At 47.0% G+C, this 20,079-nt stretch overlaps 2 protein-coding genes across 2 annotated transcripts; one reads left to right on the top strand and one right to left on the bottom strand.

The window, feature by feature from the left end:
- The first annotated feature begins 6,839 nt into the window (after positions 1-6,839).
- On the top strand, positions 6,840-9,318 carry GGS25DRAFT_195109 (uncharacterized protein). The gene is made up of 2 exons (XM_049256743.1): positions 6,840-7,777; positions 7,862-9,318. Exons 1-2 carry the CDS (start codon positions 6,922-6,924, stop codon positions 9,073-9,075), a joined length of 2,070 nt encoding a protein of 689 aa, XP_049119183.1. The 5' UTR covers positions 6,840-6,921; the 3' UTR covers positions 9,076-9,318.
- A 5,090-nt stretch (positions 9,319-14,408) lies between these two features.
- On the bottom strand, positions 14,409-19,672 carry GGS25DRAFT_195134 (Pentafunctional AroM protein). The gene is made up of 2 exons (XM_049256744.1): positions 14,880-19,672; positions 14,409-14,828 (listed from the first exon to the last, which is right to left on the bottom strand). Exons 1-2 carry the CDS (start codon positions 19,521-19,523, stop codon positions 14,763-14,765), a joined length of 4,710 nt encoding a protein of 1,569 aa, XP_049119184.1. The 5' UTR covers positions 19,524-19,672; the 3' UTR covers positions 14,409-14,762.
- Between the last annotated feature and the right edge of the window lie 407 nt (positions 19,673-20,079).

Raw genomic sequence — 20,079 nt, forward strand, 5'->3', positions numbered from 1 at the left:
CACAGTCTTTCTACCTGTCAATGAACTACCCCCTCACCGAAGCCACACAATACCAGAATGCCTAGGTACCTACCTAACCTAGCAACTGGACATGTTAATGGTGTCAATACTACCAACTATTTAGCGCCCACCGGCCTAATCAGAGGCTTCGGTTCAGACCACACCCCTGACTCATCCCAATACTGATACCTACTCTCGTTGGGAGAGAAGTGAACAAGCCTTGTTGGCGAGCACAGCAACTGACCTTACAACTCGCGCTTGGCATCACGACTGCCGAGCTGCCCAGATGGATGCCCAACACACATTGGCCGCATATCGTCCAAGGGTCTACCCGGGACTACACGGGGGTGTTCACATAGCCCCGGGGAGACGTTAGAGATCCCCGCGCAACAACGATGCTATTTTGCATCTCCTAGCTTCCGCCTCGTGACACATACCAAGATGGCAGCAACGAACATCTCCATACACGCTGCCTTCCCTGTCCATGTCCATGTCCATGCCTCGACCGTATCCGTATTTTCCCCATCATATACAACTGTCAACTGCCGGGTTACCTATTTCATCGCGACATAGCAGCGGTCCCCTGCCCCCATTGGGCCCAACGACGTTGGGACGTTATTGGGCTCTCTGAATAATGAGCAATGCATCGATCATGGTGAGATGGTCGCTCGGTGTTATCGTCCTGGTTGTAGGTTGTACGTAGAAACGCAGCCTAAAAATAGTACCCAGGTTCATGTTAGGCATCTACCCTAGCCTACCGCCGCTGGGCTGCGATGACTAGGTTGATTCCACCACAGGGTCTACATGTAGTAATGGTCCGACGCTCCATGTATACCGACCCAAAGCGACCAAGCCAGCTAGGCTGGGTAGGTAGGTACTGCAGGTTAGTATCGTATGTGCAGGCTGTAGTTACCTAACAGTTGCATTGTATTACACTGCGACCTGCCTAAGCGAAGTGGTTTGTCGTCAACGGTCGATGCCTACCTACCTATGGCCTAGTTACCAGATACCGATAAGACCAGACAGACAGCCACGCGCAACGCGCAACGCACAACCAGCCACGCCACACGAGCGGTTAATGCAAGACTTCTTGCACTACCCACATACACATACACACATACACTAGGAAAAGCACAGATCAAATGTTAAAAGAAAGAAAGAAAGAGAAAGAGAAAACAAAAAGTGTAAAGAAAAGGGGGGAAAAGAAAGGTCAAAACAAAAGAGAAAGAGAAAGAAAGAAAGAAAAGCCCACGGAGCTGGGCCGGTTTATATGCATGTGCCATGTGGGGAGTGTCGCTGAGGCTGATTTAAAGATTTTGGCGATTTTAATGAGGGTACAGTATGAAAATCATTGACTTTAATGCTGTGGATGCCACTTGGATGGACTGTTTGACGCGAAAATACGCGTATAATAACCCACTTACAGCGAGTTAGCAGGTAGTTTCGGGGGCTGAACGCGTCTTATAGGGGGATAGTTATTATTAATGATCCAAAATTTAATCCAGGTCGGGATTAGCATGACCTTAATCACCCACCGGCGTCAAAGCTTTTGCTCCAAAATATAAATTTCGTGTTCTTCGCTTTACCTACCCAGAAACGTGTCTTTCTGATGCAATTGCCTCTCGAGAGCATCGCGCTCAGCCGATGGCGAAGAATTCGTTTGCAAAATATCCACGTAGGTAGGTAACCTAGGCTAGAGCATCTTGCATCTCTTCGGCCCGCTGACACATGACCTATCATATGCACTACCATACGTATCTATTAGGTAGCTGTGATGGCGGATACAGATCTTGTACCCGCGAAATTTGCCTGCACAGATCAAAGCTACAGTTGTAGCTGGCGTATCCCCTGGAATACCATGCCGTGACAATGTAGGTATACGGTATACACGTAGGCTTGCGAGACGTTGAAAGAGGTTGCTGTCGTCATTGTCGTCGCTGTGTGCACTAGGTAGGTGCATAGGTGGCATGGTTTCCCCACCGAGACAGCTGGAATACGCGGGAACCTAGTACAGCTGAATTATTTCCATGTTACGCCCCTCCGCGTTGGGATAAAGGACCGGGTAGCAGTGTAGGTGTAGCCTCTGTCCTGATCCTTAGGTTAGAGACGTTACCTAGGTGTATGGTGGGTATTTTCACCTAGGGCGGGACAAATTTCCAGGTAACCAACAGGCACGACAGGCACGTGTGCGCCGTATCCGAGATGGGAATAAGTACAATGTGTAACGATCCATTTCGGCTAAGATGGTATCCTCAGATCACGGCCTTCTTTTTTTGTCACAGCATTTCTCGTGTGAACCTCTGACAGCTGGCTAATCGTCTGTTTAGAGGTTGTATGGAACATAGACACATTACCTATTCCGTGGAGCACACGACGTGGAGCATTAAAAAAAGGTTGTGTCGGTTACATTTGGCTTGTCTCGGGAGTCTCCAGTCGCTCCAGTTGTCAGATCTAGATCCAAGTTGCTGGGTATCGACGTGTGGCTGAGCCTATAAGCCTGTAAGGTACCGAACCTGGACGCCCAACGCCGCTAATATGCGGGGGAAGAACGGAAAGACGCGTTCATACTTCGCACTACGGTAACCGTACAGGTCCTACTAAGGTGGACACTAAAATTATCCATAAGGCCCTGGGCCCTGGGGACATCGGATTTGCATGCAACAAGCCACAGACCCGGGCCTGACCGATGTTCTGGTAATGTGTGTAGGGACTTATCATATTTTTGGATTTAACTCACTTGTGCAGCTGCAGTCATACGGTGAGGTTATACAAAGGAGAAAATAGTAATGATGAAAATGAAATTAGAAAGAAAATCCATTCGCATTGTAAGGTGACTCAAGACGGTTGTCTTGAACTTCGTGTTCTGGAGCATCTCCGGAAGTGAGTAACAGTCCCACGTGGACGCCATCGCACGCCATTAAACGCCATGAAAAACAAAAGAGGGTATGAAGAAGAAAGAGTGTATGCGCACACATACCTAACCTAGTTGAATGTCACATCAGCCGCAGGTTCTAGGTAGGCCGGAAGATCGGGGACACAAGATCAAAGATGGGATTGTAGCATCGCATTCTCAACATTCCCATGGTTGGACCCATGGTTGGACCCATGTTCTAGGCGCGCCATCTTGTCAGCACCATAGATGAAAACGAATGCGCGGAGTTACCGCCCATGCCCCTGATCCTCTATGCCGTATGACCCCTAGCTAGTTAGGTATCTACAATTAATAGATATGTAGCGAGCACAGTAATACTAGGTACCCTGCTATTTGAGATAGCAACATTGGAGTAGATACCTAGCGGGTATCGCTTAGATGTGGATGGCTATGTTCGTAAGAGCGAGTATAGCCGACGTCAAGAATGAATCATAGATACATAGACACATACCTACGTAGTTACTTGGGCGGCCTCTAAATGTCAACGGGTACGGTAAGTAAAGAATTAATTCGGTAGTATCCATACATTCATTGGGTAGGTTATGTGATATAGTATAGGTAAGTATAGGTAATCGAGTAGATGGCATTGGAATAGAATAGTTGAAGAGCCTCAGATAGCGGGAACAAGCGACCGACACGGCACTGCCGATAGTGGATGTATTGTACTATGTATGCAAGGTGTGCGGTACCTGTGCTCAGATATGGTTAGAGTTGAGCACAGCCACTTTCCTTACCCGCAATACGTACAGTACAATATGTAGGCTACATCCCTGTACCGCAGTGCCGCGCAGCGTGTAGAATGTTCTAAGGTTCTATAGCACAACCTTTAATTTCTCTTTCTCCTCTTACCAAGCATACAGCGCATAGATTTAGTAGGTCCAGATCGCAATACTCTCCACACATCTTCGTGTCTATCAGTTCTGGACCAGACATGCATCGGTACGAACGAATATGCAGAAAATGTCGAACAATTCAATTTACTGCACGAGGTAAATATTACAAATAATATTTGAGATTTGAAATTAAAGAACCGACATGAAAAGAACCAAAAGATATAGAAGTGAAAAAGAAAGTTTTGTTGAAAAAAAAAAAGCAAAGATGTTCTAGTTCTAGCCTCCGAACGGCGAACCCCGTTGTTAGGTCGAGACTACTACTTAGGGATTAAGGGATTAGACTCAATTGATGCATCAATTGAATTTGTATAGTGATTCGATAGTAGAATTTTATTATGCGGGCTTTGCGCATCACGTGTACCGTTGAAACTACACTCCCCGAACCCGGGATCCGCCGTATGTGCCGATTTCTGCTGCTTTGCTATGATTTTTATTGTTGAATAGGGAAATATACCTAACTTGGGACATACTCCGGTACTCAAAGTGCAGAATGATCAATTCCCAAGCAATCCCAAGACTTAACAGTAGCGAGGACTCAAATACCTAAACATGCATGCATACCTATGTACAATATGTATGTACCTACTTACGCACCTCGGACTCATCGGTATCCGCATACGCTTTGACCGTTGGTTCGTTGTATGAACTTACTCTTTAGATTCCTAGATGCAACGCACGGTGCCTAGTAGGGCTGAATAATGTCAGCTTTGAATGCCGAAGACTTGATTCACGCCAGGCTCCTAATCTTCCAATGATTCCTAATTCCTCATGTCAGCACATGTTTGAAATCCGTAATCTACCGGAGACCAACTTTTTGTGTCACATTTCACTACAGGTAGACGCGCGTGTTGTATTGTAAACTCCGTCAGCTCCGAAATGCGAATAAAGAATCAGTACTACTAATAGTACAAAGACCGCGGAAGATTTGGAAAATGGCGCCCCGAGATATATTCGTTATGAAGCTAATTACTAAACACATTGATTCTCGGTATGCATGCAGTATAGCACTAGTTAGGTAGGTAACTGTATGTATTGAATGTAGGCAGACATGTATAGAGTTTATATGCTGTGCTATTGCGACTATGGGATGATAATAACCCGACTACCACGAGAGGTGACCTGATTGGTACCTGGCATGTGACCCCTTGCGGCTGCGATAGATCTCACTTCGCACGTGTAATCGGTGTAATCGGTATAATCGGTATAAAATTTATTTATGCCGACATCCAATATGATCTGACCCTATTATGTAGTAAAGAAATATTTGTTGAGGGACCTACGATGAAGTACACAATGGCTACATGCATCCAGATGGTAGATATAAATTGATTCGCAACCAGTTTCCTATGTAGGAAATAGTCCCAGAACATTGATAGTCTCGACCCTTTTTTGTTGTGTAGATTGTGGCTTGTGTGCGGTTCTAGAAGTGGCGGCGCAGCCAGCGGGCAGCCCTCCGCGGATAACCGGATATTCTTCGGGGTCGAGCCGAGGTCTCTCTTATATCCGGCCAGGGATTATACGAAATTGCTACATGTAGGTATGTTGGGTCTTTTCTTTAGGTACTATGTAGTTAGTTGGTAATGATGAGTATTGGTTGTGTCGGACGGCCATCGGGCTGGGCAGACCTAATAGGGGAGTAATGATGCATGACGTTAAACGGGAATAGGAAAGGATTATTTAAAAAAAAAAAGATTTCAAAAAAGCCAAAGATACATACCATCGACGGAGCATTTGTGCGACCCTCCATATACGATCGACCCAAAATTGCATCTTTGATCCAAAGCAAGGACAGCGCATCCCTGTTAAACTATGATCCCTGCCCAGCTATGTCTGTATGTACATGTACGATGTACTACACAAACCCGCATACATTCAGCATGGGAATACGTCATTCAAAGCCGCTAAAGCCAGGGCACCCCATGTAACGCACCCAGTTACACGGCATGTAGCATTTGAATTTCTCTCACGACTGTCATGCTCCTTTCTGCCCTCAACTCAGTCTGCTTCCTCATGGACTGGTACCTATTCGATACAAGCATCGAATCGGCATTGACGCACTCATGCATCTTCGGTGGAGATGAATTCTCTGCCATGATGAGGTATACCATTTGTTTGTGCAGTAAAGTGATCTATCTATACCCTTAGGTAACAATAAATACCATCATCAAACGCCGTAATTTCGTACATCATCAATCCATCCCGCTTCAAACAGAGGGAAAAAAAAACAAGTACACCTAAGCACACACCGATCGAACTCCGACAAACATCCACATATCTGAGTAGTCGGCCGAGTCGGAATCAGCAAACTGCTCGTAGACTAAAGACCTCGGATCGATTCAAGACAAATCATTCGAAGAACAAAGGCTTCCGACTGAAGGTTGATATAGGTTGGTTGGTGGTAAGGACCACATGACCTAGTACTTCATTATCAAACCATCATCGTTACTCCCCATTACCACCTGACCATTACTCATCCGACTCAAGAGGAGAGAAAGAGAATCAAAGTCACAAAACTTCCAGGACTTGTCGATTCACCAAACAATAGCGTCTCTTTCTTAATTGGGTGACTGGATCGGTGGGATCCGGTTCCGAGTCGTTCTAGTTCCTAATAAGGTTACTAAGGGTCCTAAGGTAAGGTCTGGTTCACTTTTGTCATTCGGAGGTATATCAATATGTACCTTGATACCTACCTAGTGGTATGTAAGAAGAAAGGAACATTATGTACTTGGCAAGGTTCCTTGTACCGAAGTATCCAAGTACCATGCATACCCCAGCCAATTTTTCTCCCTCCCTGTTAGATGGACCCTCCGTATTTATAAGTCATGACGGTTCGCCACTGCCTCAGCTTTCCACCCCACACTTCATATTCATACAACAGGAAACTAAACAACAACATTATTTTTATTTTATTATGTTAGTATTATTACACTGAGCTAATATTACAACTGCCAGAGTCACCACACTCTAATATCTACTACTACTACAACAGCAACAAAAATAACAACAACACAACATCAACAAAGACATAATACCCATCATATCGAATCGACTCACAACATATATCTGCGCTCTTGACTGATCGCATCATCATACAATATGATGCAGATGCTTGATCACAATACATATTCATCAAGAACTCACCAACCTTACCCGTTCTTCTCTCAACAACACCTCGATACCAACCCGAGTACAAATACCCTTCCTACCAGGACGAACGGCTTCCACCACTCTACATCTCTCTCGAACCTAGACACAGCTGCCGCCGCCATCGCCGCAACACAAAGATATAGGACGACTACAACACCGTCTCAGCAGGGATTTGACGGAGGAAACAGCAGCCAGAGTTTAAGCCAGGTTCCAGATTTAATGCCTTCGGATTCGTGGGTTCTTCACAGCAACCAACAGACACCTAGGGCGACACATCGCTTCAGCCATCAGCGCGAGTCCTCCCTCTCGTCGCTAGGGTCCAACGGTCCGGCTTCACCATATAATGCCAACACATCGAATCCGCAGATCGCGGTTGCCGACTCGAGTAACGACGGGTATCACGACATAGGAGGTGGCGAAAACAACTATGCTTACAACATGGCAAAGTCACTGCCTCTATCCGTCTCCTTTTACAGCAATGGGTTGGCCAATTTCAACACCAACAACCGCGATGGCAACAACGCCGGCAACAACCACAACCATAACAATCGCGATGCTTTCAATCACCAGCAAATGCCGCGCGACATTACCTCGGCTGACAGCTTACCAAATCTGACGAATCAGCAACATAAACTACGAAGTGACCGAGGCTTAGCACCGGCTCCTGACATGTCGATTGGTGGTTGTGGTAGTTCGTCTGGAAGGTCACATCCCGTCTCGGTGGCAAGTTCAGTGGCAGGCGGTGACTCACCAGCTACGCCATCCTTCCACGAGCCAGAAGATGACTGTCGAAGGTCACGGAATGGTGAGGCCTCCTTCCTGACCGCTCAATCTTTATCAGATTTGGATTATGATTATGAAGAGTGCTTACATTCTTTCTATGGTTCAGTTTTTCAAAACCAACAAGTTCCAAAATTAGATCGCACGATGACCGATATCTACAACGACGAGCTATATAACCCAAACTTCACCATCACATCAGCTTCTCCGCCGCCACCCTCGCAGATGGCAATGTCGCCAACCAACGAGATGTTTGCCCAGAGACTCCAAGCCGCCAATAGCCAACGTTTGAGTGCTGTCCAGTCTCCCGTTTCAAGCGCGTCGCGAGAAGATCAGTCGCCTTTTCGCCATGGTTCTCCATTTGCCTCTACTATGAATGAACTTCCCCAGGTTGGCATGGACCAAATGCGCTTTGGGTCTGCGCGACACATTCATCAACAGAGGAAGGCGGAACGAGATGCGCAAGAGCTTCAACAACAGATGGCACGCAACACTGCCCAGCAGCAAGGCACCCCAAATACCATCTCGCCAAAAGATGCTATGCTCGATTTCAATGAATCAGATGATGGTTCGAACATGCCGTTGTTCCCACCGCAGGAGTCAAACAACTACCACCTGGAGCCGGCAAACAATGAAAACACAGCTACAGTCTCCGGGAACATATCTCAGCAATCGAGCCCGTCTTTTCATTCGGTGGCCTCTACTCCTATACATAGCGGATTCAACTTCTCCATGCCCAGCAACATCCAGATTCCGCAACAATACCCGTTTGTTCATCGATCGCAGCAACATCACTCAACACCTACGGCATCGAACTATTCGAGAGTGAGCTCGGCTGAAGTAAGCAATTCTGATGGTGGTGATGGACCCACTCAAAAGCCCCCGGGGGTTAATATGGATGGAGGTACATACACTTGCACGTACCATGGTTGTACCCTGCGCTTCGAGACACCAGCATTACTACAAAAGCACAAGCGCGAGGGACATCGGCAAGCAAATGCAATCAATCACGTCAGATCATCCCCGTCGACGTCGACTGTCATACCAGGTACGGTGCTGAACAGCCAGGCCGGACCACACAAGTGCGAGAGAATCAACCCGAGCACAGGCAAGCCGTGTAATACAATATTCTCCAGACCCTACGACCTCACGCGACACGAGGATACGATTCATAACGCACGCAAGCAAAAGGTGCGTTGCAATCTATGCACGGAAGAGAAGACATTCAGTCGAGCGGATGCGCTCACAAGGCATTACCGCGTCTGCCACCCGGATGTCGAATTCCCGGGCAAGCACCGTAGACGAGGTGGTGTTGGTGTGTGAGCTGGCGCTGGCGTAGGCGCACAATGTGGTTCGCTGTTCTACTACAGTGGTACCCATTGCTACTATGCTATCTAGTTTTTACTGGAAGGATCTGGAATATTCAGAAACCGAAAGCAAAAGCATGCACAAAAAAAAGCCAGATGTGCCCAATGCATGGATGCAATGCAAAGCCGAGGTGTTCAGGCCCTACAGGCCCTACTACAAGGCTTTCCCCTATTAGAGGGCCTAGTTGACAGGGTGGGGTTCCGAGGACGTTGGAAGATGCGGATCGGTATCAAGGGTCCAGCGTCAATCAATCTGCAGGGTCCTGCGGGCCTAACGATGCACCAAGCTAGTTAGGGCATGGTCGAATTTAGCGGTGCTCCGGCATCCTCTAGTTTGAGCCACGGACCCACCGCTGATCAATCAAGGAACATTAGGACCCTTGAGTTTGGGCTCGTTCCCCGCAGCACCATGACTGGCTCTGGCGCTTTATGACGTCTACCTATGACGTACCACCCCAGAGGCTTTTTGGACGTGGATCCCCTCTCCAGACCAGAACCCCTCCAGAATGTACCAGAATCCCCATATCCCCCCGATAAGCTCCAGAACGCCCTAAAGGAACAAGGGCCTTGGCCTCGAGGTACAACAGCATCACCACCTACATCATATCCCATATCGCCTATCATGGGTTTGCATCATCGACGCCTTTTCTGGTGCATTCTTCCGGTACCGATCATCTTCGATTCCGTTTCTAATGAGGTACATGTACCCATAAGCCTGTCCATCATACCCATCATATACATCATATACATCATACCATCCATTTTCTTGTACGAGAACGCCATTATGATGTTTTGCATCTGTCATTTTGCATTGCGGAATCTTTTTTATTTTTGATTTATTTATTTATTCTGGAACCCCAAACCAATTTAGGCGTCATTTTAGGGGGGCAGAAATACACCGGGAGGAGGGATGAAATTTTGGATTCTTTAATCTATTATCTCCCTCCATCTGCGTCATGTACATTTTCTTTCTTTTTTTTTTTCACTATATCGAGGACAAAGGGGCTTTTGGGTACCTATAGACATGGGTGATAAAAAAATCGCCGGTTCGGATCAGCGATGATTATTCTTTCTTATCATCTTTTCCTTTTCCCCTGTTCTATATTATTTTAATTTCCGTCATTGTTCTACTTTATCTGTATAAATTTGAATTTTTCCTGCACTGCCCAATGAATGGGCAGCATACACTGGCAAGCACCGGGAGCTCGCTTGCTGTACGATATCCGAGAAGAGAAGAAAGGAGGGGGGAGTACAAAAGAATGATAAATCATGGCCCTCTTTCCCGACGAATAAGGGGTGGACGGGACAAAAAAAGGGGAAAAGGCCTCTATGACGAGACGAGACGAATACCTCTCTAATAACGAAGTGTATGATCAAAACAAGCGAATCTGTTTCTACTATTATCTTTTTCTTTTTTCTTACTGGGTGTCGGCAACATGGCATATCTATCATACATGCATGCATGGCATATTACATACGCGAAAAATCTATACTGGGTATACGTGGGCGCAGGGTACTATCTAAAAAGAACAAGATTAAAAAGAAGAAGATATTAATTTGTGTTGTTGGCTACTTACTAGAGACTGTATATTATATATGATACCAACTGATAAGTGTGTTGTATACATACTACTATTACCACTATTACTAGAGAATGAAAACAATGCCCTGCGAAGGCTATTTAATGCTATTTACCTACTACTTCAAGTACTACTGCTATGATTCGTTCATTTATGTCCTGCATACACAATTCGTGCGCATGTAATGTATATGTATATGTATATGCCCTACACATAACATTATGTATGTAAGTGGCTGCATGATAAACTTGGTTCTGCGCGTGAGTATACCTTATATGTATGTAGGCCACCTACCTACATACATCTACATGCCTACCTTATATACATACATACACATTGATATCCATACCTGCGATGTATGTATGTATGTATGTATGTGTGTATGTACGCAACGTAGGCGAGTACATACATAAGTGGGCAAGTAGGAAGGTAGGTAGCTGGAGGTACTGTATGTAAACAATAGTTATACTACCTACCTACCTACGCATACATACGTGTCTCATCCTGACAAGCGTTGCAGCAGGCAGGCAGGGCGGGCAGAAAAGCAAAAGAGAGAGGTGGGGGGGGGGTTAAAAAGCTTATTGATAGGGTAGGTATGTAGGTATGGATTCGATTGATTGATTTGACATTGATGGTACAATACACTAAGATCTATGTATGTAGGTATGGGATTTGAGTGGCTGCTAGGTAGTACCGACCCTTTTTTTGGTGGAAGCGCGATTGGTTGGGTATGCAGTTATGGTTATTTTATTTTTGGCGCATTAGCTAACCTAGAGCTTTGATATTGGTACTGTAAGTAAGGATGTAGGTAAGGTAGGTAGACAGGTAGGGGAGCTATGATGCCGATGCTACGCTGTGTATAACTAACTAGTTATACCTCGGCCTTAATTTTTTGGGTTTTGTCGTGTTGAGTCTGACATACATGCATACATACATACCTACAGTATAATTACCTCCCTACATATTTACCTGCCTTACCTACCTACCTACCTACTTATGTACCCACGATGCAAGCCAAGAAGTTTTGTTTCCAAGTAGGCTAACTTGAGGTTAGGTAGAGCTGTCGTAGGATGCATTGCATGGGGACGAATGGAATATGGGGGGGGGGGTTGAAGTTGGAGATGTAGACGACTGGTGCGGGATGTCTCCACGTACGTAGGTTAGCTTTTTAGAGGTAAGTATGTTAGTTATATGTAAGCATTCATTCATTCATTTTCATAAGGCGCCGGCGTGGGCGCGTGCAGAAACTATCGTGTGTATGTATGTATGTATGTTTGTAAGTATGTATGCACGTAAAAACAAAGCCTGCTTCGTAGAGGCGTTGCTGCTGCTGCTGCTGCTGATATGTAAGTGTTGTAGTTGTTGTTGTTGTAAGGCATCATCTTACCCTCCCCACCTACCTACATACATATTACCGCTATACCTACCGTACTTGCTGAGCTTACAGGACACATGCCTCAGTGCTACCTGCATCAATGTGTGGCGTAAGAAACACAGAGCCTTATTATTAGTTTAGTTACAGTACATAGTTAAAGAAAGAGATAAAGAAATAATAAGAAAAGAAAGTACTAAAAAAAGGACCGGCTTAAGAGATTTGAAGCTTGGGCCATTTTCAAGTTACACCCGCGTAAGCACCTTAAACAACCGCGGGGCTAATGTTCTTTAGTACGTATTAATACAATACAGTACCTACGGTTACCTATAACACAGGGGCATATGAGTACCTATTTTTACTATTGGCCTTCAAGTAACTACACTACGCTTTTCGGTGTATGATCTTGCTTTATTCCATCCATCCATCCATCCATCTATCTTCCTTCTTTTCAATTCATCCTACCGATATATATTAATATCTGCCCATCCACTCATTCCCTTAATAGTAGCACAAACATGTGTGTAACTATGTATGTATGTATGTACGTAGGGCAGCGAACCTATAGGTAGGTACTGTACGTAGGGTTTATGTTTACATATGTAGGTGTAAACACCTGATGTACTCCTACATACTCCCTGTCTCCTCCCTCTTACACACACACAGGAGTGACAGGACACACACACACACACACACATACCTGCACTACTGCGCGACATGCATGCTCGTTGCATTCCCCCCAGCCACGAGTGATGTAATCGAGCATACGAAAGGGGTCAGAACCTTTATTACCCTGCATACATACATACATACCTAGTGTATCTAAGGCTGGCTATCTTACATACATACATACATGCATACTGTACCTCCCTTGTATTGTACCCAAAGGTTCAGGTAATTACCTAAATTAATTAAAAGTCAAGAGCCGGTTTTCCTTGCTGCTGTATGTATGTAACTTATAAGCCTCAACCATTGATTTGAGGCGTGCTTGTTTTAATATCCATGTACATAGCCTTGGAAGTTGATGTATGTATGTACATCCAATATACATGTACCTAAAGCCTTAGTACTCGTATTGCTTGGTTGCGGAACTGCGATTAGCTTCCGAGGCATGCGCCGAGATGTACCTAAATACACAATTGATGCTTGTAAAATCGACATACATGTAACTAAAAAAAAAAAAAACGAGGTACATTTCCGGTAGGCACATAGGAATGTATGTACATACATGTATGTATCTAATCTCGTATGTACATGTATGCATCCATCAATCAAGGCTCTGCAATAACCATCATTACTAGGTATCTGATGCTAAGTAAAAGTCTTTTCCTTGATTTTCGTCGATCGATCATGTATTTTTGCATAGTACATACCTACATATGTATGTACTCGGCTATAGCCGAAAGCAAGAACTTGAAAGAAACCAACTGCTGCATCGATGAACAAGAAACGTCTGTAACGAACCAGAGCCGAGGTATGTACGTTACCACTATGTAGTTAGTTACTCGATTGCTAAGCCACAAATGTCTTGGAACCAACTAGCTAACTAGTTATCGAGATGTGGCTAATTACGTAGTCGACTTCAACTTATGGCTGTGCATCCACGCTAGCCCCACCTATTCTTAGCATCCACCTTGTCTACCCTATCAGATTACTAACCCACATCCAACCATCGAATCACATCGAATCGCAGAAACCTCAACAAAAAAAGAAAGAAAAAAAAACTTTCGGGAGGCGAAACATCCTCGGACCGGCATCCACGGCAGTGAACCACCCCCCCCCTCGGCGAAATATCCAAATACCTAAACCCCGGTACTCGGAGGCCTCGCGAGCGGCAAAACACCTACACTTGTAACCATCCATATAACTATGTACCAACCTAGGTCCAAGCCCCGTGACTGACTGACTGACTGACTGACTGACTGACTGACTGACTGACTGACTGACTGACATCAAGCTCACACACGCGCGTCTGCCAACCATCCCACGGCCAAGACAAGAAGATTGACGACGAGTGCTTCGCCCGCGGAGAACACGTACCTACCTAACTACAGCCGAACATATCTAACTACCTACCTAACCTAGTAGCTTTTCAGCGTAGCCCGTCTTCCCTACCTACAGTACCTGTGAGAGTTTAATTCAACGTGTTCGTTAACTGCAGTACCAAGTCTCCGGGCGACTCGGTTATCTAGGCATCCGGATCATACTACCGTACATGCTACGTTACCTACCTAGGCAGGTATGTGAATAGTAATCTGTATAAAAATAAAAATAATTGCCCTCGTGCTCTCAGCCACACACACTTCGTAGTCAACGTCGCCGATAGCCCGGAGGCGAACTTCATAGGTGACTCTCATGGCTCCGGAAGACACGGACGGTACTTAGGTAGGTATCAGGGCGATGCTGAGACACCCGCGAGAATGGAATGATGCGTAGGTACTCAGCCTTTCATGTATGTACGTAACGTATATGGAACCAACTAATATGTAGATATGGCAAGGAGGAAATATTTGGTAGTATTATCTGCATAAAATATCCTTGACACTACGTAAGTACGCTACGTGATTAGGTAGGCATGGATCAAACTAGGTTAGGTAGATAGCGTCGGAAAGCACCAGGTAATAGATATGCGTACAAATCTCAAAATGTGTCCAGCGTGCCACTACTGACGTGTCGTGTTATCGCACCTACTTACTCGCCTAGGACAGCTGCTCGTACGTCGGGGAAGAGAGGTACAATGCCCGTCCAGAGTTGGAACTGGAAAATCTGTCAGTAGAGTGATCATCGTGTTCATAGCTTCTTACATACCTGATAGAAGCCTTGTGATGCAAGCACCTCCAGACCCGGAATGGTGTACCAGCCCGCGTCTTCCGCCAGCTCCATGACTGGTGTGCAGCGAGGCTTATAAGCCATCTCTAGCAAGTAATTTGGCGGGTCCCTAGCCTCCCTCAATAAATATCTGAGCAGGTGGTACAGGTCGCTGTCGATCGGCTTATCGGCAGGAATTGTGCTGATGACAACATCTGGATCGTTGTGGAAGTCTACGTGGCAAGTCTCGGTGACTTGCTTGATATTGTAGTCGGGGGGAAATTGCTCACGAAGAGTTTGGACAGCCTTGGAGTTTCGTGCCAATATGTAGATAGGGCTGTAGCCAAGATGATGTAGTGCGTAGATGGCAGCTCTACTCGTACCACCGGAACCCACCACCATCGCGCTACGTGTGCCTACCTTCGGTGTAACTAGCCCTGCTGAATGTAGGGAGTAAACCATGCCACTCCAGTCCGTATTATCCCCACGCAACCGTATCTTCTCTTCGTCATCCGAGGAAACGCGTGTAATCGTATTGACAGCGCCGATCACTTTAGCCGGCTCTGAGATAACATCAAGTAGGCCCATGACATCGATTTTGAGTGGGATAGTGACCGAGGCACCTCCAAAATCAGGTGACCGAATCACCTTTTGAATATCGGCCGCGGAATCGGTCTCAAATAGGGAGTACTTGTGAGGCAGTCCGGTCTGGCGGAATAGGGTATTATGTAAAGCCGGGGACCGGGATGCCGAGATAGGTTTACCGAATAAATAGAATTGCTTCGCGTCGAGCTGTCCGATTAAGGACAGTCCAGTACGGATCTCAGCTGCTGACAACTGGCCAGGAGCTGCCTTGAAAGGCAAGTCGGGATGCGAAACAGGTGTTAGGAAACCATTCAGTATACGTGAAAGTTTGCCTATGGTGCCCATGTTAAGGGCTATGATGGGTTTCCCGTGTGCGTTGAACATTCTATCCTTAAAGGTAGCGAGTGAGAAGTTATCCTCCATCTTCTTCGCAACACCCACTAGCTTGATAATATCGCCACATTGCAAAGCTCGGTTATACCACGTTTGCCAGCCACCGTTGGTCCAGGATAACTTGCCTTCGGGGTCATGGTGTGATGCTATGACACGCGTTGAACTGCCCCGGGACTCGAGGATGACGGCTAAAGTCTCATCTGAAAGCGTCATCTCAACATCCACGTACTCCACGCCCGCGCGCATGGCTGTCTGATACAAGGGGAGCAATTCCGTCTCCGACGTGTAGGTAAAACGACCTCCCTGTGACTTGGACCGAAGTGTAAAAATGATGGGCTTGTTCGCTGTAGAACGTAGCAGAGAAATTTGCTTTGTCACAGATTCCGGAGAGATATCATCGAGTAGATCGACCCGTAATTCGACGGCGTCCGCGCCGACTACCACACGTGGTATCACTTCGAGCGCTGACGACACGCTAGGTAAGGTGAGCGACACGAAGAAAGAGAGAGGTCGCTTCTTGAGGTGTTCGAAGCCCTTGTCCTTCCCGGTGACTACCGACACGAAGCGGACGAAGTCGGCTGGGGGGTTCTCAAGGCCTCCAGGCGGGTCAAGGATAGGACTATGGTACTCATAATTGCTGCATTCCTGGAATAGAGGTTTGCGGCGCTCATAGACACCTCGAATCTCCTCTGTGTAAGCAGGACGAGTCTGGTCTTTCATGAGATACTCTATCATCTGCTCGAGATCGCGGTTCACGAGGAGCACTATACCACCATTACGATGGTAAGAAATTAGTAGCTCCTGCGCTTCGGGCGCCTCAACGATACCGCCACCACAAGAAAAGACATGGCCCTGACTTTGGTTTTTCATGACATCTTTCAAGAGCTCAAGTTCGTCGTGCCTGAAACCCTCCCAGCCTCGTCCGCTTTCATTGATGATTTGTGGGATCGTCATGCCAGCTCGCCTTTCTAATTCATGGTCAAGGTCGATAAAGGAGTACTCGAGAATGTCCGCCATCCAGCGACCCGTCGTGGTCTTTCCCGCACCCCGCATTCCAATAATGAAGATAGATGGCCCAATTTCTGCTGCCTTTGCCTTTGCGGGTTTGTGCGTAGTAGGCGTAACATCGTCACCTGCTAGGCTAACCTTGAATGACTGGGCCAACACATCCCACCACCCAGGCCATGTTTTGCCTGTACATTCACGTTCTAGGATAAGGACAGGGCTCGGTGCTACAACGGATATGACACTGAAGCTCATGGCCACGCGGTGGTCATCATAGCAGTAAATGCTTTCGGTCGGCTCGGAAAGCTCGGTGAGTGGCTTCCCTGACACGACAATGCCATCTTCAAGTTCCCTGCAGTGCACTCCAAATTTGGCAAGCTGCTCCCTCATGGCTGCAATACGATTGCATTCCTTGACACGTTGGTTAGCGATGCCAGTAATCCGTGTCTCCCCCGATGCCACGGCAGCCAGCACGGAGGCTGTCAAGAAAGCATCGGTCATAGGTTCCATGTCGACGTCAATGCCCTTCAAGCTACCTGGGCTTGGGCCCGTCACAGTAGTCGACGTAGCGGTCTGTTCCACCGTACATCCCATCGGACGTAGGACATCCGTTGCGAAGCGAGCATCCCCCTGGAGGGAGTTTGCACCAATGTTAGGGATTGTGCAAGTAGTGCCGGTAATGGCGGCGACAGCAAGAGGGTAAGTTGCTGAACTGGCGTCGCTTTCTACGACGTATTCGTCGGGATTCTTATAAACACCCTGGGGGATATGGTAGGTGTGAGGTTCGTCCGCAGATTTCGTGACGGATATGCCAAATGCCTCCATCATAGCGATGGTCATGTCGATATATAGTTGCGAAATTGGCTTGCCACCCACTAAACGAAGAGTGACAGGCTTCTTGGCATATGGCGCGCACATTAAAAGAGATGAGACATATTGTGATGAAATAGTCGCAGCTAGTTCAATGACACCACCATCGAGGCCGCTGGCTGCGTCAACCTGCACGGGGAGGCTGTGCTCCTGTCCGAGATATTTGATGTTGATACCATTTGACCGCAAGGCATCGACGAGTGGACCGATAGGCCTGACCTTCATCCTGGCATTTCCGGTCAAGACAGTCGAGGCCGTGCTGGATGGAGAGCATAAAGCCACTACGGTGGTCAAGAAACGAGATGCTGTGCCGGCATTTCCAAGGTAGAGCGCTTCGTCGCTCGCCTGAAGCTTGCCTCCTTTTCCTGTGACCACAAGAACTTCACCTGCATCCTCCCAGGAGTAAGTGGCCCCATTAAGTTTGGCGATAGCCGACAACATGTATTCGGTATCGTCAGAATGAAGAAGGTTCTTGACCCGGCAAGTTCCCTGACCGAGAGCAGCGAGCACCAGGGCGCGGTTAGAGATGCTCTTGGATCCCGGAGGCGTCACCTGCACGCTTAACCCCTTCGGCACTCCGGGAATGACCCGAATGGCAGGGGAGAGCACAACTCTGATGGCACTATCGTCGACCACGCTAGCTTTGGGCTCATGAGTCTGGCCCACAGCAGATAGAAGTACAATCTTCTTTTTCTTTCCGTCATTTTTCTTATCTACAGCCATTTTTTGTAGTAGCACGTCTACGGGACATTGCTTTCCGGCCGTCAACTTTACAATGCGTTTGTCGTGGAGGGAAGTCGGCAAGTCGTAGCTCGCAATACACTTGACGAGCCGAGCTACTGCGCCCGGCCGCAAGACACCTAGATAACGAGCTAATTCGGCCTCTTTTACCATGCCAATGGCAACAGCCTCTCCATGCAGGACCTGGGGAGTTAGAATAGCTTCAAAAGCGTGGCCAATGGAGTGACCAAAATTTAGTAGGTTTCGTAAGCCGCCCTCCTTCTCATCCTTGGAGACAACTTCGGCCTTAACGCGGGCGGAGGCAAGGACAATGCGTTTGAGGATAGCGCGGATCGGTAATAGTCTGTCGCTGGGGTTGGCTGTCTTGGACCTAATAGAGCTTAGGATTAGAGCAGCATTTTGTTCCAAGGTGGTAAACTCGGACTCGTCCCATATTGCGGCGGTCTTGATGACCTCAGCCATGCCATTGATAAATTCGCGTACGGGGAGAGTTCCGAGAAAGGCGAGATCTATATAGATACGCTGTGGTTGCCAGAAGGACCCAATTAGATTCTTGCCCATGGGGGTGTCGATGGCAGTCTTGCCGCCAATAGAGGAGTCCACCATGGAAAGTAAAGTGGTCGGGACTTGGACAAAGCGGACGCCGCGCATGAACGTGGCAGCGACATAGCCAATCATATCACCAATGACACCACCACCCAGAGCAATTATGACCGTGTCCCTCGTACATTGCCGAGCCAACATCCAATCTTCTATCTCGGCTTTGGTCTCCCGACTTTTAGAAGTCTCACCGGGGGGGATGGTATAAGTGAGAAGTCGGGTCTGCAGATTTCGGCTCTCGATGGCCTGGTTGAAGAGGTCTACAAAGGGAGGAACATAGCGATCATGCAGATTAGAGTCGGTAATAAGGATATAGGTAGAAGATTTGATGTTGTCGAGGAGGTCGCCAGGAACAAAGGTCCTCCAGATGTCGTGGTCGACAATGATAGAGTCGGACCCGAGAATGGAGATGCGGGTTGGGCCCGACATGTTGCTCTCCTCACTACCCATTATGGTATAATGGGCCTGTCGTGATACTCGTAGTTCAGTTGTATCCCGATCGTCACACCTGAAGAAAAGTCGAATAGGTACTGTAAGTAGGTAGCAAGAGCAGCAAGCAGCAAATGCAATCCAAAGTGCGCCTATATGTTTTTTAATAGCCTATTCATTCATTTCATACCCTAGGTAGGTACTAAAGTACGCTATGGCTAGTTTCCCTTTGACTTATTTACCGAAAGGCATTTGAGGGAATAACTGCACATGTACACCGAGAGAGTTTTGGTTTTTTTGATGATTAGGTGGGTGGCGATCAGATTTGATTTGAACAATGAAGGCTCGAACTTCTATTTTACAGTTATGAGTCGACGCTTTGAGCTACGGTCCGAAGCCGTCTTTTACCTGAAAAAAATAAAATTTGGTTTGTTCTTTGCAGCGAATCTGGCTGTCATTGACCAATAGGATGGGTTATATTGGCTTGATTTTGGGCGTATAACCTTTGAATGTGTAACCCCACATGTCCGATGCGCGGGGCAGAAATATATCAGAAATATATGTACCTAGGTACTTT

The sequence above is a fragment of the Hypoxylon fragiforme genome, assembly GCF_022984875.1.
Source record: "Hypoxylon fragiforme strain CBS 206.31 chromosome Unknown GGS25scaffold_3, whole genome shotgun sequence".
Taxonomy (NCBI): Eukaryota; Fungi; Ascomycota; class Sordariomycetes; order Xylariales; family Hypoxylaceae; genus Hypoxylon; species Hypoxylon fragiforme.